The sequence below is a fragment of the Engystomops pustulosus genome, chromosome 3, assembly GCF_040894005.1.
Source record: "Engystomops pustulosus chromosome 3, aEngPut4.maternal, whole genome shotgun sequence".
Taxonomy (NCBI): domain Eukaryota; kingdom Metazoa; phylum Chordata; class Amphibia; order Anura; family Leptodactylidae; genus Engystomops; species Engystomops pustulosus.
In genome coordinates, this window is record NC_092413.1 from 15,924,678 (window position 1) to 15,951,487 (window position 26,810).

Genomic DNA, 26,810 nt, shown 5'->3' on the forward strand with positions numbered 1-26,810 from the left:
TGTATTATCCCTGTACTGTGACATCACTGTGAGTATTATTCCTGTACTCTGACATCACTGTGTGTATTATCCCTGTACTGTGACATCACTGTGTGCATTATCCCTGTACTGTGACATCACTGTGTGTATTATCTCTGTACTGTGACATCACTGTGTACATTATCCCTGTACTGTGACATCACTGTGCGTATTATCTCTGTACTGTGACATCACTGTGTGTATTATCCCTGTACTGTGACATCACTGTGTGTATTATCCCTGTACTGTGACACCACTGTGTGTATTATCTCTGTACTCTGACATCACTGTGTGTATTATCCCTGTACTGTGACATCACTGTGTATTATCCCTGTACTGTGACATCACTGTGTGTATTATCCCTGTACTGTGACATCACTGTGTGTATTATCTCTGTACTCTGACATCACTGTGTGTATTATCTCTGTACTCTGACATCACTGTGTGTATTATCCCTGTACTGTGACATCACTGTGTGTATTATCTTTGTACTGTGACATCACTGTGTGTATTATCTTTGTACTGTGACATCACTGTGTGTATTATCCCTGTACTGTGACATCACTGTGTGCATTATCTCTGTACTGTGACATCACTGTGTGTATTATCCCTGTACTGTGACATCACTGTGTGTATTATACCTGTACTGTGACATCACTGTGTGTATTATCCCTGTATTGTGACATCACTGTGTGTATTATCCCTTTACTGTGACATCACTGTGTGTATTATCTCTGTACTGTGACATCACTGTGTGTATTATCCCTGTACTGTGACATCACTGTGTGTATTATCCCTGTACTGTGCCATCACTGTGTGTATTATTCCTGTACTGTGACATCACTGTGTGTATTATCTTTGTACTGTGACATCACTGTGTGTATTATCTTTGTACTGTGACATCACTGTGTGTATTATCCCTGTACTGTGACATCACTGTGTGCATTATCTCTGTACTGTGACATCACTGTGTGTATTATCCCTGTACTGTGACATCACTGTGTGTATTATACCTGTACTGTGACATCACTGTGTGTATTATCCCTGTATTGTGACATCACTGTGTGTATTATCCCTTTACTGTGACATCACTGTGTGTATTATCTCTGTACTGTGACATCACTGTGTGTATTATCCCTGTACTGTGACATCACTGTGTGTATAATCCCTATACTGTGACATCACTGTGTGTATTACCCCTGTACTGTGACATCACTGTGTGTATTATCCCTGTACTGTGCCATCACTGTGTGTATTATTCCTGTACTGTGACATCACTGTGTGTATTACCCCTGTACTGTGACATCACTGTGTGTATTACCCCTGTACTGTGACATCACTGTGTGTATTATCCCTGTACTGTGACATCACTGTGTGTATTACCCCTGTTCTGTGACATCACTGTGTGTATTACCCCTGTACTGTGACATCACTGTGTGTATTACCCCTGTACTGTGACATCACTGTGTGTATTATCTCTGTACTGTGACATCACTGTGTGTATTACCCCTGTACTGTGACATCACTGTGTGTATTATCCCTGTACTGTGACATCACTGTGTGTATTATCCCTGTACTGTGACATCACTGTGTGTATTATCCCTGTACTGTGACATCACTGTGAGTATTATTCCTGTACTCTGACATCACTGTGTGTATTATCCCTGTACTGTGACATCACTGTGTGCATTATCCCTGTACTGTGACATCACTGTGTGTATTATCTCTGTACTGTGACATCACTGTGTACATTATCCCTGTACTGTGACATCACTGTGCGTATTATCTCTGTACTGTGACATCACTGTGTGTATTATCCCTGTACTGTGACATCACTGTGTGTATTATCCCTGTACTGTGACACCACTGTGTGTATTATCTCTGTACTCTGACATCACTGTGTGTATTATCCCTGTACTGTGACATCACTGTGTATTATCCCTGTACTGTGACATCACTGTGTGTATTATCCCTGTACTGTGACATCACTGTGTGTATTATCTCTGTACTCTGACATCACTGTGTGTATTATCTCTGTACTCTGACATCACTGTGTGTATTATCCCTGTACTGTGACATCACTGTGTGTATTATCTTTGTACTGTGACATCACTGTGTGTATTATCTTTGTACTGTGACATCACTGTGTGTATTATCCCTGTACTGTGACATCACTGTGTGCATTATCTCTGTACTGTGACATCACTGTGTGTATTATCCCTGTACTGTGACATCACTGTGTGTATTATACCTGTACTGTGACATCACTGTGTGTATTATCCCTGTATTGTGACATCACTGTGTGTATTATCCCTTTACTGTGACATCACTGTGTGTATTATCTCTGTACTGTGACATCACTGTGTGTATTATCCCTGTACTGTGACATCACTGTGTGTATAATCCCTATACTGTGACATCACTGTGTGTATTACCCCTGTACTGTGACATCACTGTGTGTATTATCCCTGTACTGTGCCATCACTGTGTGTATTATTCCTGTACTGTGACATCACTGTGTGTATTACCCCTGTACTGTGACATCACTGTGTGTATTACCCCTGTACTGTGACATCACTGTGTGTATTATCCCTGTACTGTGACATCACTGTGTGTATTACCCCTGTTCTGTGACATCACTGTGTGTATTACCCCTGTACTGTGACATCACTGTGTGTATTACCCCTGTACTGTGACATCACTGTGTGTATTATCTCTGTACTGTGACATCACTGTGTGTATTACCCCTGTACTGTGACATCACTGTGTGTATTATCCCTGTACTGTGACATCACTGTGTGTATTATCCCTGTACTGTGACATCACTGTGTGTATTACCCCTGTACTGTGTCATCACTGTGTGTATTATCCCTGTACTGTCCATGTACAGCTGATGGGATGTTTTATTAACTTTGTTTTACAGCGTCCAAGAAAATAAAGGGGCTTATTACAAGCAAAATAATCTTCATAACTGCACAACCCTGATGAATGACCTTCTCAAATGAGAGAATGAGGAGATATAAGGTCCATTCATTATAATCCCCTCCCCCCGGCCTCATCTCTCTTAATTTACCATTTTTACTTTTAACCATAATTAATTGAAAAGCCCCCAAATTAGACTCTTCTTACAGACAAATGAGTCTGTGGTGATGCATTTCGGTTCCCTCAAAGGTTTAGTATCCAGGCCCTGGAGGGGCTTCTCCTGCGCCTTTGCTTATGGTGACATTTCTCTCAATACCAGGAAGTTTTATAATGATATTTTTTTTTTTTTTTGCCTGGTTGTCAAGGGCAATTATTTTTAGTATGACGATCAATGTTAATTAAGATTGTTTTGGGACGGATGATCTACACTTCCAAAATAGTTCCTGATGACACAGGGAAATAATATCACATTATACATTTCCATTCTTAATCAGTTTCTTATGCAAAATCACAACGACATCTTCTTAATGTCTCCTCCGTATCGGGCGCATCCATATCCTGTCGTCACATCTGATACTTTCCCCAAATTACAATGTATCAATTTTAAACAATAAAAGGGCTTGACCTCAGTGTGGAAAAATTGGAAATCAAATCTGACTGTTACATAAAAAAAATTTCTCATTTAATGTCTTTAACAATGTTAACGGTTTACTAGAATTTTACACCCCTGTCTTTGTTGACAGGAAGTTTATCTTTGCAGGAAGTGTTAGAGGACAGTCTCCTGCCAGCACTCACACTATTAGCAGGAAGTGATGGGGACAGTCTCCTGCTAGCACTCACACGATTAGGAGGAAGTGATTGGGACAGTCTCCTGCCAGTACTCACACTATTAGCAGGAAGAGAAGGGGACAGTCTCCTGCTAGCACTCACACTATTAGCAGGAAGAGAAGGGGACAGACTCCTGCCAGCACTCACACTATTAGCAGGAAGAGAAGGGGACAGACTCCTGCCAGCACTCACACTATTAGCAGGAAGAGAAGGGGACAGACTCCTGCCAGCACTCACACTATTAGCAGGAAGAGAAGGGGACAGACTCCTGCCAGCACTCACACTATTAGGAGGAAGTGATGGGGACAGTCTCCTGTCAGCACTCACACTATTAGCAGGAAGTGATGGGGACAGTCTCCTGTCAGCACTCACACTATTAGCAGGAAGTGTTGGGGCAGTCTCCTCCAGCATTCACACTATTAGGAGGCAGTGATGGGGACAGTCTCTTGCTAGCAATCCCACTATTAGGAGGAAGTGATGGGGACAGTGTCCTTTTAGCACTTACACTATTAGCAGGAAGTGTTAGAGGATAGTCTCCTGCCAGCACTCACACTATTAGGAGGAAGTGATGGGGACAGTCTCCTGTCAGCACTCACGCTATTAGCAGGAAGTGATGGGGACAGTCTCCTGCCAGCACTCACACTATTAGGAGGAAGTCATGGGGACAGTCTCCTGTCAGCACTTAAACTATTAGGATGAATTGATGGGGACTGTCTCCTGCCAGCACTCCCACTATTAGCAGGAAGTGATCAGGACAGTCTTCTGCCAGCACTCACACTATTAGCAGGAAGTGACGGGGACAGTCTCCTGTCAGCACTCACACTATTAGCAGGAAGTGATGGGGCAGTCTCCTCCAGCATTCACACTATTAGCAGGAAGTGATGGGACAGTCTCCTGCTACCACTCACACTATTAGCAGGAAGTGATGGGACAGTCTCCTGCCACCACTCACACTATTAGCAGGAAGTGATGGGACAGTCTCCTGTCAGCACTCACACTATTAGCAGGAAGTGATGGGACAGTCTCCTGTCAGCACTCACACTATTAGCAGGAAGTGACGGGGACAGTCTCCTGTCAGCACTCACACTATTAGCAGGAAGTGATGGGGCAGTCTCCTCCAGCATTCACACTATTAGCAGGAAGTGATGGGACAGTCTCCTGCCACCACTCACACTATTAGCAGGAAGTGATGGGACAGTCTCCTGCCAGCACTCACACTATTAGCAGGAAGTGATGGGGACAGTCTCCTGTTATGACTCACACTTTTAACTGTTAGTGTTGGGTGACAGTCTCCTTTTAGGACTCATACTATTAGCAGGAAATGCTGCATCTCTCTTCTAAGTTGGAGTACACTATGACTACAGAGAGATGCCTAAAAACATTACAGAAAAAAAATGTTTACATTTTTTGATGTGTCCAAGAAGGGAATCGAACTCAGGACCCTGGATATCAAAGGCATGATTTTTGAAAATTGAAGATTTTATTAGCCTAAGAGTAGGGATAAGCAAATCCATTTGTGTCCATGCCCAATATTGTGGGATGAACTAAACAAGATCTTTTTAGAAAAATTCTGTGTTTTTGAGGTTCAGATGGGGTAACATACTAGTTTCCGGGATAATTGAAGCAACTTTGGCCTACAGCGAATCAAAACGAATTTGGATTTGATATTGCACTTGTAGTAAATCTAAGAATGACTCTATAGATTTGCTTCTCTTTAGCCATTTACCATTAGGTTATGGACCTATAAAGAAGATTGTTATTGAGGCTCTTAGGTAGTGATGAGAACTTTTTCAGGTTCTGGTTCGCCAAAGTTAGGGTCATCCCTACTGGTTCAGCATGAGGTCTGGGTTTGCAATGCCTCCAGTGGCATATAAATACAGATGGAGCGTGCATGCCACCATTTTTCCTAGGGTCGCCTTTCCGCGATGACATCAAGGGAGTGACAATTTGGGAGCAGTGAATGTGGGTGTTACTACTGGGGGGTTGAAACCAAACGCCTGACCCTAACCCAGATTTTTCGCTGAACTGGTGGGGGTGACTCTAACTTTCAGGATTGTGTCTGTTAGAACATGGTGAACCAGAACCTGAAAGAGTCCGCTCATCCCGACCTAAGAGCCTCAATAATAATCATCATTACAGGCATTAAATAATGGCAAATAGCTAGAGATTCCGTACAAATCTACCAATTTTCCAGCAAAAAATGGATCCCAGATTTTTTTCTGATTGGCTTTGGGCGAACCGATGTTGCTTCAATTATCCTGGAAACTAGTATGTGGACCTCTAAAATACAGAATTTGTATAAAAAGATCCTGTTTCATTCATTTTCTCCAAATTTTTAACTTTGGGTTGCAATGGGGGTAACCTTAACTCTAATTCTAACCCTAAGGCTAGCCCAATACTGACCCTAATGCATCCCCTGTATTATTATGGTTCTTCTCTCTAGGAGTGGTTATAAGGCATGAGCTGTACATGAGAGGCGTCCACCAAACATTGGAAAGGAGGGTCTTCCATGCCAGCGGATGGCTGAACCCTCAGCAGGTGGTGGAATCTGAGAATGAAAACGCATTAACACCGCCGGTAACACACGCCGCGATCACGAACCTGGAGCCAAACACGGAATATGAGTTCTGTACTGTGACCAGTAACATGGCTGGAAGCATCGCATCAGAGTGGGTGATATTTAAAACAGAAGAATCAGGCAAGAATATCTATAAATCTATCTATTTATCTATCTATCTATCTATCATCTATCTCATATCTATCTATCTATCTATCTATCTATCTATCTATCTATCTATCTATCTATCTCATATCTATCTATCTATCTCATATCTATCTATCTCATATCTATCTCTCTCATATCTATCTATCTATCTTCTATCTATCTATCTATCTATCTATCTATCTATCTATCTATCTCATATCTATCTATCTATCTCATATCTATCTATCTATCTCATATCTATCTATCTATCTCATATCTATCTATCTATCTATCTATCTATCTATCTATCTATCTATCTATCTATCTATCTATCTATCTATGTATCTGTGTAATACCTTATTTGTCCTGTGGAGGCACTGCAGACTCTTTCCAGTTTTCCATAGAGATCAGGGCCAGTGCTGCCATCCATGTCCTGTTGATAATTAGTGTTCTGCCCTGACAGATCCTGTATACATGCCGCCCCCATCCGTGATCCCGCTGTCATCAGACTCTCTAAACGTGACTTGGGAGAAACCAGGTAACAATTTTGCAAGGGGAGAAGTCACCGGCTATACCATCAACATGGTGTCTGGGGACCATTTGGAGAAATCGGATAGGAGAGCGTCTTCAGAGGTAAGCGCGCTGTCCTCCCCTTAAATTTTGGCCCAATGGATTTGGTCTTGAATTTATCTCGTAGAATTGTTTCTATGTTGTTAATATAGGGTTACCTCAAAAATCTAAGTTTACGGGTCAATACTTTGGGCATGTTTCATAGATGCTAATACATGGGTATATGGTGGTATACAGAACTCCTTTAGCCCTGTCCTTCTGAAGGAGGCCACTGCCTTCAAGATGGAGGGGTACAGATGCAAAATAGGGAGGACTTATGAGCTCTTAGGGCCCATAACCCTCTAACCAGTTCATTTGATGCCCATCCTTGGACCATTTTTGGTAGGTTCTCTCCCATACTTGGCAAGATATAACCAATTGATTTCATATTTTAAACCACACCCACTTTAGGGTCACCACGCCCTCTAGGATACGATTGGTTTGTTTCAGTCCATGATCGACAAATAAAGTTTCTTTGTCATACCGAAATGTTGAAGATAGTGGCAGATGTTGGAGTGATCTTCTAGGCTCAGGGGGTTCCCCAACACTTAAGGATCACCTAGAGGTCCTCCGCTTATTTGAGAACATCCTGAATATTCCAGGGAATTGTTGGCAATTATGTATTAAATGCTCCATTCTGGGAATACCCAACAAAATCTGTCATATTGAGTACAATTAGTTCCTTGTCACAGTCTCCGAGACTCTTCAGTTTCCAAATTTTCCTCCTTTTAACACAAGAACTTCCTATATTTCCCAATGACAGGAGCCATTCCCACCAAATAGTCATTGTTGTTCACCTCCCCGTCCACGGCTGATGGGGTTATAACACTTCTCCTAAGCTTGTATCCAGTGTCTCTATATGATGAAGATCTTCTCATGTTGGGTCTCGCTCCCTCCAGGTGTTGTACGTAGCGGAGAGCCATGAAGTATATTATGAAGTGACAGGACTCGAGGCCTATCAGGACTACATCTTCACTGTCACCCTCTGCAATAAGATCGGCTGTGTGACAAGCAAACATTCATCTGGGAGGACTTTGGCTTCAGGTAAGCGGAGAGGAACCACTGTAATACACAGTGACTCTGGAGTATAATTTAATTGTTCTACTTAAAGGACATCTTCCACCAGGATGAATGATTGTAAACCAAGCACAGTGACATACTGGTCTGTGCCCCCTCTGTCAGGATCTGCTCTTCCTTTATCTTCTTATTCCCTAGATTTACAAAAAAAGGCCATTTAAAATTATGCAAATGAGCCTTATGAGCCCCTTAGGCTCATTTGCATAATTTTGAAAGCCCTTTTTTCTGAAAACAAGGGCATAAGAAGCTAAAAGAAGAGCAGATCCTGCCAGAAGGGGCACACCCCAGTATGTCAGTGTGCTTGGTTTACAATCCTTCATCCTGGTGGTAGATTTCCTTTAAAGAGATATACGGAAGGTATAATTTCCTTACACTCTGATGCCATAAGAGCAGTTTTCTTCTCTCTCCCCTTTTTTTCAATGCAATTAAGATCACAGATGCTGATGCGAGTTGGATATTTTTCCAGCAGCCGTTACATCTGGCTCCCTGGCAGACTCGAGCGTCAGCTGTATTGGTTGAGTCGGAGTTGCCTGTGGGTCTTGTGGGGTAATGATGCTGATGGGTTGTCTTGTCTGTCTTACAAACTACAATGTGATGTAGATTCGGATTCCCAACTTGATGCTAAGTAAATTGTGCGTTTTTGTCAGATTAGGCCCAGGATGTCGTGTTGATAGTTTTTTGCTGCCTGCGTACAGTACGTTGGTGAATGTTAGATCCCATTAGGTTACTCGCAGCTGTCTCGCTGTAATCTCAGCAAGGATCTGAGGCTTTTCAAATATTACACTTAGCATATTGCACTTACAGTCAGCTGCGCTCTCCACGAGACGTGTGCCGCGCTCTATCCGAATTCAAAGAGACTCTTATTTCGGAATGAAAGGCTTAATAATGCATCAAAAAATGGAGCAGGTAGAGAAAATGTGCCATAACCAGTGCCATGAGATTTAAAAAACAATTTATCAAAATTTTTTTTTAATTTTTTTGGTTGGTTTCGGTAAATCAAAAAGTTTCATATTAATAATTTTTGCTACAAAGTTGCCCATTCTCTTATTGTCCAATTGGCTCATCCTAAGGAAATAAATTAGTTCAGACTTAACTTAATCGTGTCTAAGTTATGAGGAACGATTAAACAAATTAGATTTATTTAGTCTCGGAAAAGAGATGACGAAGGGAGAACATTATTCATTTATAAATATATGAATGGCCCCTACAAAAAAATATGGTGGGAAGTTGTTCCAGGTTTAATCAAAGCAAAAGACAAGAGGGCACTGTCTCAGCCTGGAGGAAACAAGGGTTAATCACCAGAGGTAACAAGGCTTCTTGACTGTAAGAACTGTGAATGTGTGGAGTCGCCGAGCTCAGGAGCAGAGCACAGCAGAGAGAGGAGAGAGCTTCAAAAAGGGTCTAGATGCCTTTTTCAATTAAAATAACCCTGATGTTTATGTTATAGTATAGAAATGTTTCCCTTACATCCTTTGCTTGGTTAAACTTGAAGGACATGTGTCTTTTTTCAACAGTATCGTATTAATTATGTAAATTTGTTATTTTAAAAAAAAATTTATGACCATCTTTAAGTGGTCAGTTTTACAGAAAAGAGGGAAGGTTAAAAAATAAAATGTACTTACCTTGTCTCAGTTTTCCATTGTTGTTTGTAGCCCCCCCCCCCCTCCAGGCCACCTTTGATGCCAGTCAAAGGCAACATCATCACTGTTCTGCCTCCTGTGACTGCTGAGATCATTGATTGGCTGCAATAGTCACATGACTTCCTGTCCAACCAGCAGGGAAACAGTGGGGGAGATTTATCAGCTTTTTCTTCATCTTAGTACAAAAAAGTCTCATATTTTTGAGCAGTTGTGAATTTCTTTGCGACTCTCTGTATTTCCTTCCCAACTCCTTTATTCATTCGACTGAGCTGAACTAAACTTTTCTATCTTACTCATCCAGATGTTTAGACACATTTTAGACTAATTGGCCATCTGAGAGCTTTTAAAAAGTCCAAAAAAATGCACACCACTCAGCTGGCCAACGTAGGTACTATTTTACAAAAGAAACACTTGTCACACGTGATCGGATTTTGGCGAGGCTGCGCCGGCTTTCATGCGTCGGAATTCGGGGCACGGCCATCGGACGATCAGATTGAGCACGGGATTTAACATTCAAATTGTGTTGCATCCAATGCACTTACATGTACCAGGAAGAAGAAGGTGAACTCCGGGGACCTGAGCGGGGAATCGGCACATGCAGGATATCGGGCGCACAATCTTAGTGAATCACGGCACAGGGCATTGTCGCCGGGCAATGCACTTTCGGGAACTCCAAGGGACCGGGTAAGTAAATGTATGTAATATGTATGAATGTCAATTTAACAACATTGGGGCACATTTACTTACCCGGTCCTGTCGCGATCTCCAATCCGGACGGTCCGACGGAGATTAAGTCCTGCGCGATTCAGCAAGATCGTGCGCCCGATATCCTGCATGTGTCGCTTCCCCGCTGTGGTCCGCTGGAGTTCAACTTCTTCTTCCTGAGGCATGTAAGTGCGTGTCTTGTGACACAATTTGAATTTTAAATCCCGTACGTAGTCCGAATTCATCGGGTTGTCCGATGGCCAAACAATGCAATTCGATTCGAGGATCCAAACAATTCAATTTTCAGCACGGACCTGAATATTTTGTTTTTTTAGTTTTTTGTTCTTTGTTTTTTGCATCCATTACCCGGGCCCCCAAGGGGAAGGGCCGGCGCCAGCACTGGGTATACTTGGGCAATTGCCAGGGCCCAGGGCTGCTGGGGGGGCCTACATAAGGCTGTATATAAGGAATCCATAGGGGGACTTTATATAAAACAACCATGAGGGGGCTATGATAAAATAGGGAATATTTTAGGGAGCAGAAGACAGGAGGAGTTTTCGTTTCAGAATTTTTTCCACGTGATCTCTATGCCCAGTGGTCTACTGAAACCTGGAGCCGACCCTGCCAAGGGGATTCAGAGTTCCTAACTAGTAGAAACCTGCTGTATTCATGTAGAAACCGCCTCCTATTTGGTTGGTCTAAGACAACTCCTCCCCCATTCTGGATCCAGTTCCAGATCCATGCCCACAATGTATCAACTTTCAAAGTATCAAAGTATCGGAATCGTCTGGGTCTGATCGTATTCTTTTTTGTTTCTTTTGTGTCATTTTTGTACGTAAAGTGAAATGACTGAAAAATATGGTGTTGGCGATCGCCTTGTCCTTAAGCTATGGTTACATTGGGGCTCATTTACTAAGGGTCTGAACGCCGCACTTTTTGTCGGGTTTTGCAATTATTTCCATTTTGCGCCGAATTGCCCCGGGTTTTTGGCACACGCGATCGGATTGTGGCGCCGGCTTGCATGCATCAGAAATCAGGGGGCATGGCCGTCGCACAACCTGACGGATTTCGGAAAAAATATGGAATTGTGTCGCAAGATCAAGCACTTACAAGCACCAGGAAGAAGCAGGTGAACTCCGGCGGACCTCAGCGTAGATGCAGGATGCAGGAACTCGGGCGCACAATCTTAGTGAATCGTGGCCAACCCGAATCCTTGTCGGACAACGCACCGTGGGATCGCGACAGGACCGAGTAAGTAAATCTGCCCCATTGTAACAACTTTCCAAGTCACAGTATCGGAAGCGTCTGGGGCGTGAGCCTATTCTTTTTTGTTTCTTTTGTGTCATTTTTGTACGTAAAGTGAAATGACTGACAAATACGGTGTTTGGCGATCGCCTTGTCCTTAATCTATGGTTACATTGGGGCTCATTTACTAAGGGTCTGAACGCCGCACTTTTGTCGGGTTTTGCAATTATTTCCATTTTGCGCCGAATTGCCCCGGGTTTTTGGCACACGCGATCGGATTGTGGCGCCGGCTTGCATGCATCAGAAATCAGGGGGCGTGGCCGTCGCACAATCCGATGGATTTCGGACAAACCGCGGAATTTAAAAACTGAATTTTGTCCCAAGATCAAGCACTCATATGCACCGGGAAGAAGAAGGTGAACTCTGGCGGACCTCGGCGCAGAAGTGACAGATGCAGGAACTTGGTTGCACAATCTTAGTGAATCGCGGCAGACCCGAATCCTCGTCGGACAACGCGCCACGGGATTGTGACGTGACCGGATAAGTAAATTTGCCCCAATGTAACAACTTTCCAAGTCACAGTATCGGAAGCGTCTGGGGCTGAGCCTATTCTTTTTGTTTCTTTTGTGTTATTTTTGTACATAGAGTGAAATCCCTGACAAATCCGGTGTTTGGCGATCGCCTTGTCCTTAATCTATGGCTACATTGTATTCCTCTTGATGAAAAGCCTTTTGGTTTAGAGCGATACTTTTTAATTACCTAATGATATAAGTCAGTTCTTGGGAAATAACCGTGCGTTTAGGAGTTCATTTGCAATATAACTGAAAAATTCATTGCGAGGCAGTAAAACAATTTACTGTTAATTACAAGGAGAAGAATTTGCTGTAGCATGCTCCCAGATTGCCATGAATCAAGCGGCTCTCCCAGAGATTTATAACGGATGTGTAAGTGGGATGAATTAGCAGGGTTTAATAACAGAGACACAAATCATGCCGACTTCAAGGAGCTTTAATTGATATACTAGAATGTGACGGGCATGAATCACTCAGCCATTCTACAGCAATGTAACATATGGTCACCTCAATATGCTGCATCTTAAATTCGGTTGGTGAGTCGTTGGTAGCCCCATATGGCGGGAGCAATATATAGACTTTTTTTTTTTGCAAGTTCATAAAAGCTTTCATTTTTTTTTTTTTTTAAGCAGGAAAGTTGACAAACCTGACAGCAAACAATAAAATGATTAATAAAATATTATAATTAGTGTTGCTATTGTTGTTGCTAGAATTTTGGCAGAGGCAGTTATTGCAGTGAGAAGAAAAAAAAATTGAAGGTAGGATTTAGATACTTTTATTTTCGTAAACAAAAACGCTTTAAAAATAATAAGCAAAATAATAAAATAACAAAATGGGTTATAAAGAATAATAGTAAAAAAATTAAAAAGGGCAGTTACTGTAACGGGGAGGAAAAAAAATCAAAGTAGGATTTAGACACTTTTATTTTTGTAAACAAAAATACTTAAAAAATAATGAACAAAATAATAAAATAACAAAATGGGTTATAAAGGATAATAATCAATGAATTGACAGCAAATAATAAAATGATTAATAAAATATTATAATTAGTGTCGCTATTGTTGTTGTTAGAATTTTGGCAGAGGTAGTTACTGTGACGGGGAGAAAAAAAAATTGAAAGAAGGATTTAGATATTTTTATTTTTGTAAGAATTTGGGTTCTAAAAAATGCTAATCTAGGGCTGGCAGTCCTTGGGGGTCATTTATCTTTATTTTTCTTTGTGTTTTTTTCTATCTGGTTTGAGACATTTTTTGACGCATTGCAATTTTTGCGCCTTTTTGGGGACACTTTCCAATTTTTTCAAACATTTTTCATCAGTACAACACATTTATCTTCTATTCCACATGTGCTAAATGTTGCGACATTTTTTGGCGCAAAAAACTTCCAGACGAAACCATACTTGAGGAAAACTTAGAAAATGGAAAGTAGTGACTTGAGACATTTGTGCAACATTTTTGCGACATTTGTAACAATTTTGCGCTTGTTTGGAATGTTACACCTCAATTCGCCGTGTGTTTTTGCGCCCTATTTATCATTACATGGCGTCTATATGGGCAGAAATAATTGCGCAATAACACACCAGTCCTGACCCTTTCCTTAGGAGAGGCAATGGTATGATTTGCGCAACAAATTGCGTCTGATAAGGCGCAAAAAAATCCCTGCATTTGACAAAGAGCCAAAACGACAAAGACAAATAGTACAAAAAATAGACTCACAACAGGAGCAAAAAGAGCTCAAAGAAAGGGGAAATAAGATAAATGACCCCCAGTGAGTGTCTCTTTATAATTTGTGATATTGTGTATATACTGCATATACAGTGGCTATTTTTATTAAGTGTATTTATGTGAAGTCCTTAAAGGGGTTGTCCAAGAGTAAGAAAAAATTGGGAGATGGCCTGGGGGTGGGGGAGCTGCACAGAGCAATAAACATATACAGGCAGTCCCCGGGTTATGTACAAGATAGGGTCCGTAGGTTTGTTCTTAAGTTGAATTTGTATGGAAGTAGAAATTGTATATTTTATAATTGTAACTCTAGACAAATTTTTTTTTTTTTTTTGTCCCAGTGACAATTGGAGTTTCAAAAATTTTTGCTGTAATGGAACCAAGGATTATCAATAAAGCCTCATTACAGACACCTCACAGCTGATCATTGCAGCCTGGGACTATAGTAACATCCAGAGACTTCACCAGAGATCACAGGGGGCAGAGGGGTCCGTCTGTAACTAGGGGTCGTCTGTAAGTCGGGTGTCCTTAAGTAGGGGACCGCCTATACTCACCTCCTCCGACAATCCCGGTGTCCGGCACCACAGTCCCTCTGTACCTTGTCCCATTTTGTTTACAGGGGCACGGTAGCTCCCACTATTTCCAGGCCCTATGCCCGGACTACTGTCCCAGTACGGAATCTTGGTGACAGGGGGGCATGCCGGAGTGCCTGGAAGTTCTCGGATAGAAGCTTCCATGCCCCTGTAAACAAAGAGGGGTATGGCACGGGGATACCCCGGCGTGGTACACCAGTAGCGTCAGAGGAGGTAAGTACATGTTTATTTCTTTGTGCGTATGTGCGTAATGTAGTGATATTAACAGTTTAATACTAAATTAACAAAATTGAAAAAACAAACTCTGTACAGGCGGTCCCCTACTTAAGGACACCCGACTTACAGACAACCCATAGTTACAGACAGACCCCTCTGCCCACTGTGACCTCTGGTGAAGCTCTCTGGATGCTTTAAAATAGTCCCAGACTGCAATAATCAGCTTAAAATTGTCTGCAATGAAGCTTTATTGATAATTCTTGGTCCTATTACAGCAAAAAAATTTTAAACTCCAGTTGTCACTGGGGCAAAAAAAAAAATTGTCGGGAACTACAATGATAAAATATACAGTTTCGACTTACATACAAATTCAACTTAAGAACAAACCTACAGTCCCTATCTTGTATGTAACCCGGGGACTGCCTGTATATAAAAAGGTAAAAAAATAAATATAAATAAATAAATAAAATAAGTCAATTATGACCTAACAAGGTTCTATGGTAAAAAAAAAATGTAGTGCTATTAAAACTTTAAAAAAAAATAATAGATAAAATAATAAAATAACAAAATGGAAAAAACAAACTCTTTAAATAAAAAGGTAAAAAAAAAGTATAAAAAAATAAATAAATAAATAAATAAATAAAATAAGTCAATTATCACCTAACAAGGTTCTATGGTAAAGAAAATGTTGCGCTTTTAATACTTTAACAATAATAAACTAAATAATAAAATAACAAAATGGATAATAAAGAGTAATAATTTTAATAATTAAAAATATAAAAAAATAATAAAAGAAACAAACTCTGTAAATAAAAATGTTTTAAAAACAAGAGTATAAAAAATAAATAACAAAAATACAGTGGAACCTCTCCAGAAGACCATCTCCCCCCAAAAAAATTCTGGAGTGCTCTTCAGTCCGCTCATTTAAGGGGGCAAAATTGGGGTGGTCTGCTCAAAGAGGTGTCACTGTATTTATTCCACTTCTAAATGAATCTGAAATATCAATAATATCAATTGTATCTTTATGTCTAGAATACGGAAATACATTCAGTGATTGAGGAATTATAATAGAGAACAAGAGATTTGAGGCTAAAATTGAGCTAAGAATTTGTTACTTGGAGGTTTTAGTCTTCGCTGAATATTTTTAGCCATAAATAGGGCGCCTCATGCAGACCATGTACTTAGGATGAATCTCATAGGATAAGATATTCCGTCTTTTCTCCTACTTATTCCGGGAGTCAGTAGGAGCTGAGGAGATAGGCTTATCTATGCAGTCTACGTCCCCTACCCAAAATCCGGCCTCATTTATTACACTCCCCAATGCTGAAGGCGAATAGACACCCTGCACTGATAACAGCAGGAGGATACAAGATGTCACATACATTAGCATTGAGCTCCTGGCAGTGCCGGCCCCGAGCCTGTCCACATCCGCATTACTCACTGTCCCCCTATATGTTACATCTCCACTATATACCATATCCATGATATACCCGTCATATTATACATCTTATACCAGGATTATTTCTATTATATTATTACACCAACAATCCATGTGCTGCCATATGCTGCAACATATGTCCCATATATATATATAGCCACAAGCGCATCAGCTATATATAGCTACATCAAAGTGATCACTGAGCTGTATACAACCAAAGATATAACAGGGAGCAACACACAGTGATGTCACAGTGCAGGATAATACACACAGTGATGTCACAGTACAGGGATAATACACACAGTGATGTCACAGTACAGAGATAATACACACAGTGATGTCACAGTACAGGGATATTACACACAGTGATGTCACAGTACAGGGATAATACACACAGTGATGTCACAGTACAGGGATAATACACACAGTGATGTCACAGTACTGGGATAATACACACAGTGATGTCACAGTACAGGGATATTACACACAGTGATGTCACAGTACAGGGATAATACACACAGTGATGTCACAGTACAGGGATAATACACACAGTGATGTCACAGTACAGAGATAATGCACACAGTGATGTCACAGTACAGGGATAATACACAGTGATGTCACAGTACAGGGATAATACACACAGTGATGTCACAGTACAGGGATAATACACACAGTGATGTCACAGTACAGGGATAATACACACAGTGATGTCACATTACAGGGATAATACACACAGTGATGTCACAGTACAGGGATAATACACACAGTGATGTCACAGTACAGGCATAATACACACAGTGATGTCACAGTACAGAGATAATACACACAGTGATGTCACAGTACAGGGATAATACACACAGTGATGTCACAGTACAGGGATAATACACACAGTGATGTCACAGTACAGGGATAATACACACAGTGATGTCACATTACAGGATAATACACAGTGATGTCACAGTACAGAGATAATACACACAGTGATGTCACAGTACAGGGATAATACACACAGAGATGTCACAGTACAGGGATAATACACACAGTGATGTCACAGTACAGAGATAATACACACAGTGATGTCACAGTACAGGGATAATACACAGAGTGATGTCACAGTACAGGGATAATACACACAGTGATCTCACAGTACAGGGATAATACACACAGTGATGTCACAGTACAGGGATAATACACACAGTGATGTCACAGTACAGGGATAATACACAGTGATCTCACAGTACAGGGATAATATACACAGTGAAGTCACAGTACAGAGATAATACACACAGTGATCTCACAGTACAGGGATAATATACACAGTGATGTCACAGTACAGGGATAATACACACAGTGATGTCACAGTACAGGGATAATATACACAGTGATGTCACAGTACAGGGATAATACACACAGTGATGTCACAGTACAGCATAATACACACAGTGATGTCACAGTACAGGGATTATACACACAGTGATGTCACAGTACAGGGATAATACACACAGTGATGTCACAGTACAGGGATAATACACACAGTGATGTCACAGTACAGCATAATATACACAGTGATGTCACAGTACAGGGATAATACACACAGTGATGTCACAGTACAGATAATACACACAGTGATGTCACAGTTCAGAGATAATACACACAGTGATCTCACAGTACAGGGATAATACACACAGTGATGTCACAGTACAGACATAATACACACAGTGATGTCACAGTACAGGGATCATACACACAGTGATGTCACAGTACAGGGATAATACACACAGTGATGTCACAGTACAGGGATAATACACACAGTGATGTCACAGTACAGAGATAATACACACAGTGATCTCACAGTACAGGGATAATATACACAGTGATGTCACAGTACAGAGATAATACACACAGTGATCTCACAGTACAGGGATAATATACACAGTGATGTCACAGTACAGGGATAATACACACAGTGATGTCACAGTACAGGGATAATATACACAGTGATGTCACAGTACAGGGATAATACACACAGTGATGTCACAGTACAGCATAATACACACAGTGATGTCACAGTACAGGGATTATACACACAGTGATGTCACAGTACAGGGATAATACACACAGTGATGTCACAGTACAGGATAATACACACAGTGATGTCACAGTACAGATAATACACACAGTGATGTCACAGTACTGGGATAATACACACAGTGATGTCACAGTATAGGGATAATGCCACAGTGATGTCACAGTACAGAGATAATACACAGTGACGTCACAGTACAGGGATAATACACAGTGATATCACAGTACAGGGATAATACACACAGTGATGTCACAGTACAGGGATAATACACACAGTGATGTCACAGTACAGGGATAATACACACAGTGATGTCACAGTACAGGATAATACACACAGTGATGTCACAGTACAGAGATAATATACACAGTGATGTCACAGTGCAGGGATAATACACACAGTGATGTCACAGTACAGGGATAATACACACAGTGATGTCACAGTACAGGGGTAATACACACAGTGATGTCACAGTGCAGGGATAATACACACAGTGATGTCACAGTACAGGGATAATACACACAGTGATGTCACAGTACAGGGATAATACACACAGTGATGTCACAGTACAGGTATCATACACACAGTGATGTCACAGTACAGGGATAATACACACAGTGATGTCACAGTACAGGGATAATACACACAGTGATGTCACAGTACAGAGATAATACACACAGTGATCTCACAGTACAGGGATAATATACACAGTGATGTCACAGTACAGAGATAATACACACAGTGATCTCACAGTACAGGGATAATATACACAGTGATGTCACAGTACAGGGATAATACACACAGTGATGTCACAGTACAGGGATAATATACACAGTGATGTCACAGTACAGGGATAATACACACAGTGATGTCACAGTACAGCATAATACACACAGTGATGTCACAGTACAGGGATTATACACACAGTGATGTCACAGTACAGGGATAATACACACAGTGATGTCACAGTACAGGGATAATACACACAGTGATGTCACAGTACAGCATAATATACACAGTGATGTCACAGTACAGGGATAATACACACAGTGATGTCACAGTACAGATAATACACACAGTGATGTCACAGTACTGGGATAATACACACAGTGATGTCACAGTACAGGGATAATACACACAGTGATGTCACAGTACAGGGATAATACACACAGTGATGTCACAGTACAGCATAATATACACAGTGATGTCACAGTACAGGGATAATACACACAGTGATGTCACAGTACAGATAATACACACAGTGATGTCACAGTACTGGGATAATACACACAGTGATGTCACAGTATAGGGATAATGCACACAGTGATGTCACAGTACAGAGATAATACACAGTGACGTCACAGTACAGGGATAATACACAGTGATATCACAGTACAGGGATAATACACACAGTGATGTCACAGTACAGGGATAATACACACAGTGATGTCACAGTACAGGGATAATACACACAGTGATGTCACAGTACAGGGATAATACACACAGTGATGTCACAGTACAGGGATAATACACACAGTGATGTCACAGTACAGGGATAATACACACAGTGATGTCACAGTACAGGATAATACACACAGTGATGTCACAGTACAGAGATAATATACACAGTGATGTCACAGTGCAGGGATAATACACACAGTGATGTCACAGTACAGGGATAATACACACAGTGATGTCACAGTACAGGGGTAATACACACAGTGATGTCACAGTACAGGGGTAATACACACAGTGATGTCACAGTGCAGGGATAATACACACAGTGATGTCACAGTACAGGTATCATACACACAGTGATGTCACAGTACAGGGATAATACACACAGTGATGTCACAGTACAGGGATAATACACACAGTGATGTCACAGTACAGAGATAATACACACAGTGATGTCACAGTACAGGGATAATACACACAGTGATGTCACAGTACAGGATAATACACACAGTGATGTCACAGTACAGAGATAATATACACAGTGATGTCACAGTGCAGGGATAATACACACAGTGATGTCACAGTACAGGGATAATACACACAGTGATGTCACAGTACAGGGGTAATACACACAGTGATGTCACAGTGCAGGGATAATACACACAGTGATGTCACAGTACAGGGATAATACACACAGTGATGTCACAGTACAGGGATAATACACACAGTGATGTCACAGTACAGGTATCATACACACAGTGATGTCACAGTACAGGGATAATACACACAGTGATGTCACAGTACAGGGATAATACACACAGTGATGTCACAGTACAGAGATAATACACACAGTGATCTCACAGTACAGGGATAATATACACAGTGATGTCACAGTACAGAGATAATACACACAGTGATCTCACAGTACAGGGATAATATACACAGTGATGTCACAGTACAGGGATAATACACACAGTGATGTCACAGTACAGGGATAATATACACAGTGATGTCACAGTACAGGGATAATACACACAGTGATGTCACAGTACAGCATAATACACACAGTGATGTCACAGTACAGGGATTATACACACAGTGATGTCACAGTACAGGGATAATACACACAGTGATGTCACAGTACAGGGATAATACACACAGTGATGTCACAGTACAGCATAATATACACAGTGATGTCACAGTACAGGGATAATACACACAGTGATGTCACAGTACAGATAATACACACAGTGATGTCACAGTACTGGGATAATACACACAGTGATGTCACAGTACAGGGATAATACACACAGTGATGTCACAGTACAGGGATAATACACACAGTGATGTCACAGTACAGCATAATATACACAGTGATGTCACAGTACAGGGATAATACACACAGTGATGTCACAGTACAGATAATACACACAGTGATGTCACAGTACTGGGATAATACACACAGTGATGTCACAGTATAGGGATAATGCACACAGTGATGTCACAGTACAGAGATAATACACAGTGACGTCACAGTACAGGGATAATACACAGTGATATCACAGTACAGGGATAATACACACAGTGATGTCACAGTACAGGGATAATACACACAGTGATGTCACAGTACAGGGATAATACACACAGTGATGTCACAGTACAGGGATAATACACACAGTGATGTCACAGTACAGGGATAATACACACAGTGATGTCACAGTACAGGGATAATACACACAGTGATGTCACAGTACAGGGATAATACACACAGTGATGTCACAGTACAGGATAATACACACAGTGATGTCACAGTACAGAGATAATATACACAGTGATGTCACAGTGCAGGGATAATACACACAGTGATGTCACAGTACAGGGATAATACACACAGTGATGTCACAGTACAGGGGTAATACACACAGTGATGTCACAGTACAGGGGTAATACACACAGTGATGTCACAGTGCAGGGATAATACACACAGTGATGTCACAGTACAGGGATAATACACACAGTGATGTCACAGTACAGGGATAATACACACAGTGATGTCACAGTACAGGCATCAGTGCAAGCTGGGAATATTGATGTCTGCATGGACAAGTGACCCCTGGATTGTAGGTAATCAGGTGAGGAGTAATTTTAGTTATTTACTTATATAATGGAAGTAAATACTCATGTTCATAAAAAATTAGCAAAATCTATGAAACTGCTCAACTACCTTGTGCCCTTGTATCAGAGAGGCTTCACACACACTAGGACTAAACTAGGACATATTGCCCTCATATCACCCTCCCCCACTAGGGGGAGCTGTAGTTTTCCTGTCTTTCTACCTCCTATTATCAGGAAGGTAAATGCCCTATAGATATCTCCATAGATATTATCCGCCCTTCCCTTTATCTACGGCACTCTAGATAAGCGTCAATGCTCTGCTGTATGTGCCTGATCATGAATCACGCCAAGCCAAGCCGCTAATGAAGGAATCCCGCCGCCTCGCACCTCGTAACAACAACGAAAATGCGGCTCCGTCGCTCTTCTAGTTTATGTACAAGCAAAATGTGCCCAACAGAGGCGCCGCTCCCCGCGGAAAGATGGAGAAACCGTAGACTGGTAAAATTGGTCTGCGCTGGGATCATTACCCCAGCATCATCCCGATCCGTAATATTAAAGATTCCCCCGGATATAAATTCCGATATAATACAATGTCAGCAAGGGGGGGGGGGATCACCTCCCGGCAAACCTATTTTTAGGGGAATTAACTGCGTGCGAGCTCCGAAGGCTGCGGATCCAGCAATTTCAATAAGACCAGACTTTAGAGAGAAGGAATCCGCTATCCTTGGGTAGAACATCTGCCAGAATTTAATGTCGACAATTAAAATTTATTTTGATTCTTACCTAGTGTTTATGGCTGTTTGTATACACAGCAGACCTTACTAATACAGAGATTCACTATTAGATAGAATTGCCATCTGTTCCGAGCGGAAAACCTGGCATCTGCCTCCCATTCCAAAACTAAAATGATATTATTTCAACAAAACAAAATTAACTGTGTTTTTTTTTTGTGGGTTTTTTTTTTTTTTCCTCCCATTTTTCTGCTTAACCAACCTCTATTTGGTGCCGAAGATTGAAATGGCTTTACTGGTAGAACACCCCGTGACCTCTGCCGTGGCTTATTTTTAGAAATGGTGACTTAAACATCAGCTGAATGTTGCCATCTGTCCCCGGCTTTTGCCTCCCTCTGTTGTTGAAGTGTGGCTGTCTAACCTTCCGAAATACCGACAGCGGGGCCATAACATTCCACATAGGGGAAGGAGACAGATACAGTAGGTACTTACCAAATTGTGTTGTGCATGTCAAGACACCAATGGTGGAACTACCAGCACCCTTCGTGGCTCTGGGGCTTATGTAGAGAGGGGCCCGGTAGAAGGATCCGTGGCTGCCATTTAGAGTTGACTGCAATTGTGAAGTAGGGAGCTGCCGGCTCCCACTCCACCATTGAGCACACTACGTTGTAAGGCAGAGGCCAGCAGGCATGATGTGAGATAGAAACGGGTAACACTGGCACCATTTTCTGACCCATATATTAAGGAGTAGCATCCGATGGTGAGGTAGGAGGACCACTTGTGGTGCAGAGGGTTGGCTTGATCAAAGGTAGTGCTCTACGGGAAACCACGGTTTATCATCTGTGTATATGCGGCACTAAACGATGGTGCTCTATGAGAAGTCAGGTTTTTTTGAGTGTATATGAGCAGGTCAACTTCTAGTGAGCTAGGCATCACATGGGCTTCTATGGAGTCGGCCAGCACAATGATGTTATCACATGGGCTTCTATGGAGGTGGCCAGCACAATGATGTTATCACATGGGCTTCTATGGAGCTGGGCACAATGATGTTATCACATGGGCTTCTATGGAGTCGGTCGGCACAATGATTTTATCACATGGGCTTTTATGGAGCCAGTTGGCACAATGATGTTATCACATGGGCTTCTATGGATTCGGCCAGCACAATGATGTTATCATATGGGCTTCTATGGAACCGGTTGGCACAATGATGTTATCACATGGGCTTCTATGGAGCCAGTTGGCACAATGATGTTATCACATGGGCTCCTATGGAGCCGGTTGGCACAATGATGTTATCACATCGGCTTCTATCGAGCCGGTTGGCACAATGATGTTATCACATGGGCTTCTATGGAGTCGGTCGGCACAATGATTTTATCACATGGGCTTTTATGGAGCCAGTTGGCACAATGATGTTATCATATGGGCTTCTATGGAACCGGTTGGCACAATGATGTTATCACATGGGCTTCTATGGAGCCAGTTGGCACAATGATGTTATCACATGGGCTTCTATGGAGCCGGTTGGCACAATGATGTTATCACATGGGCTTCTATGGAGCCGGTTGGCACAATGATGCCATCACATGGGCTTCTATGGAGTTGGTTGGCACATTGATGTTATCACATGGGCTTCTATGGAGCCGGTCGGCACAATGATGCCATCACATCGTCAATGTAGGGAAGAAGAGCTGCGCCACTCACCGATGGTGTTTCCAGGTTTTATTGAGTGTTCATAAGCATAACAATAGGATTCCAGCTTGGAGGTGGGTACTCTTTGGGTTGAGAAATCGTTCGACAGTGTTAAACAGCCACGTACCCAGCCACAATCCGACGTCCCACTGTTCTGCTTGTGTACGCTCAATGAAGCCTGTATACACCATCAGTGAGTGCCATGTCTCTTCCACCACACACCGATGATGTGATGCCGGCCGGCTCTATAGAAATTGCAGAGAAGAAGAGAGGTGGGCTAAGAGGGAATGAGGTGAGTATCTTGAAAGGGAAGCCAAGGATGGGTATAGGCATTAGGTTGGGAGCTCCCTTAAGTGGTGGGTTACCTAAAGGGGTCAAAGAATTTTAGTTATGCCCCTGCAAGACAGAACTATGGCCTATGCTATAAGACCTCTTGCCCGCGAGTGAGTGCAGTCAATGAAAACTGCTCTGTGCGCTAAAAGGATCTCCCGACCCGATCCTCTGATCACTGGAATGAACTTAACAAATTAGTTCCCTCCGGTGATCAGAGGTTCAAGTTGAGAGATCCCTTCAGGGCACTGACTGCACTCGCTCGTGGGCAAGAGGTCTAAGTTGTGATGTGGTGTGAGTCCTCAAGTGACGCCGCAACATTCAGCTCTAGCACTTTGGATGAGATCAATCAGTTGTAGAAGAAACATGGAAAGATGAATGTCCATGTTGGCCCTTCCATGTTGGCCCTTCCATGTTGGCTCTTCCATGTTGGCTCTTCCATGTTGGCTCTTCCATGTTGGCTCTTCCATGTTGGCTCTTCCATGTTGGCTCTTTCAAAAGACGATCACGACACAAGTTCTTGGAAACGTCTTAATCAATGACCAGATAACCAGTATCTGGAGCTGTTCAAGTTTCTTGGTTCGAAAGGGCGATCACAATACAAATAAGTTTTAGTGGATTTTCTTGATAAATCTAGAAATGTTTCAATGTCAAAATTATGTTTTTTATTTGGGTCAATTAACGCAGACAACCCTCACAGGATGCTTTAAGACAACTGTGTCTAGATACTTGTTCCTTATAATTGGAAACAGGACTCACAGGCTTTCTCTATGTGTAGGTGGGAGAAGAAGGACTCACAGGCTTTCTCTATAAGTGGGTGGAAGAAGCAGGACTCACAGGCTTTCTCTATGTGTTGGTGGGAAAAGAAGGACTAACAGGCTTTCTCTATAAGTGGGTGGGGGAAGCAGGACTCACAGGCTTTCTCTATGTGTAGGTGGGGGAAGCAGAACCTACAGGCTTTTTCTATGTGTAGGTGGGAGAAGAAGGACTCACAGGCTTTCTCTATGAGTAGGTAAGGGAAGCAGGACTCACAAGCTTTCTCTATAAATGAGTGGGTGGAAGAAGCAGGACTCACAGGATTTCTCTATGAGTGGGTGCGGAAGCAGGACTCACAGGCTTTCTCTAAAAGTGGGTGGGGAAAGCAGGACTCACAGGCTTTCGCTATGAGTGAGTGGGTTAAGCAGGACTCACTCACTTTCTCTTGAGTGGGTGGGGGAAGCAGGATTCTCAGGCCTTTTGTATGAGTGGGAGGGGGAAGCAGGACTCACAGGCTTTCTCTATGAGTCTCTATCTATCTATCTATCTCATATCTATCTATCTATCTATCTATCTATCTCATATCTATCTATCTCATATCTATCTATCTCATATCTATCTATCTATCTCATATCTATCTCATATCTATCTATCTATCTATCTATCTCATATCTATCTATCTCCTATCTATCTCATATCTTTCTATCTATCTCATATCCATTTCATATCTATCTATCATCTATCTATCTCTTTTTTTTTATCTATCTATCTATCTCATATCTATCTATCTATCTATCTATCTCATATCTATTTATCTATCTCCTATCTATCTCATATCTTTCTATCTATCTCATATCCATTTCATATCTATCTATCATCTATCTATCTCTTTTTTTTTATCTATCTATCTATATCATATCTATCTATCCAAAATAAAAAAGATGACCATCATCATCTATGTATCCAAATACTATATGACTTTCTCATCCAAATCAGAAAACATATTTCTCTAGAACAATATTATAACTAATTTCCATCATTTCAGCTTACATTATTTTATATTTTCACCCTAAAAACATGTAGAATAATAATCACAGGGAAATACTTGACATTCGATATGATGCAGAAACACAATAGAGATTTCAGCTCGGAAGCGTCTGCCGGATCATGTCCTGGGAAGGATGACATAGTCGGAGGTGCTACAGTGACACCTTTTGGATTGTCGCCTCAGCCACATGTTTCCTCCACGTTCTCCTCTCGGCTTTCTCCTGCCGTCACTTCTATCTATCACAGAAGAACAGATGCAGCCGATAGATAAATTACAGAACAATCTATCTGTGCCTTTGTTTCCGTA

At 41.6% G+C, this 26,810-nt stretch overlaps 1 protein-coding gene across 5 annotated transcripts in view; it reads left to right on the plus strand.

The window, feature by feature from the left end:
• USH2A (usherin) overlaps positions 1-26,810 on the plus strand; it is a 493,686-nt gene that overhangs the window by 135,453 nt on the left and 331,423 nt on the right. For all 5 annotated transcript variants that reach the window (XR_011854013.1, XM_072140122.1, XM_072140124.1 and 2 more), the window contains exons 18-20: positions 6,212-6,466; positions 6,936-7,105; positions 7,981-8,125. Coding sequence is in view for 4 of the 5 variants with exons in the window: in XM_072140122.1 (XP_071996223.1) it covers positions 6,212-6,466; positions 6,936-7,105; positions 7,981-8,125 (570 nt within the window). In the remaining variant the exon portion in view is untranslated. The remainder of the gene's footprint in view (positions 1-6,211; positions 6,467-6,935; positions 7,106-7,980; positions 8,126-26,810) is intronic.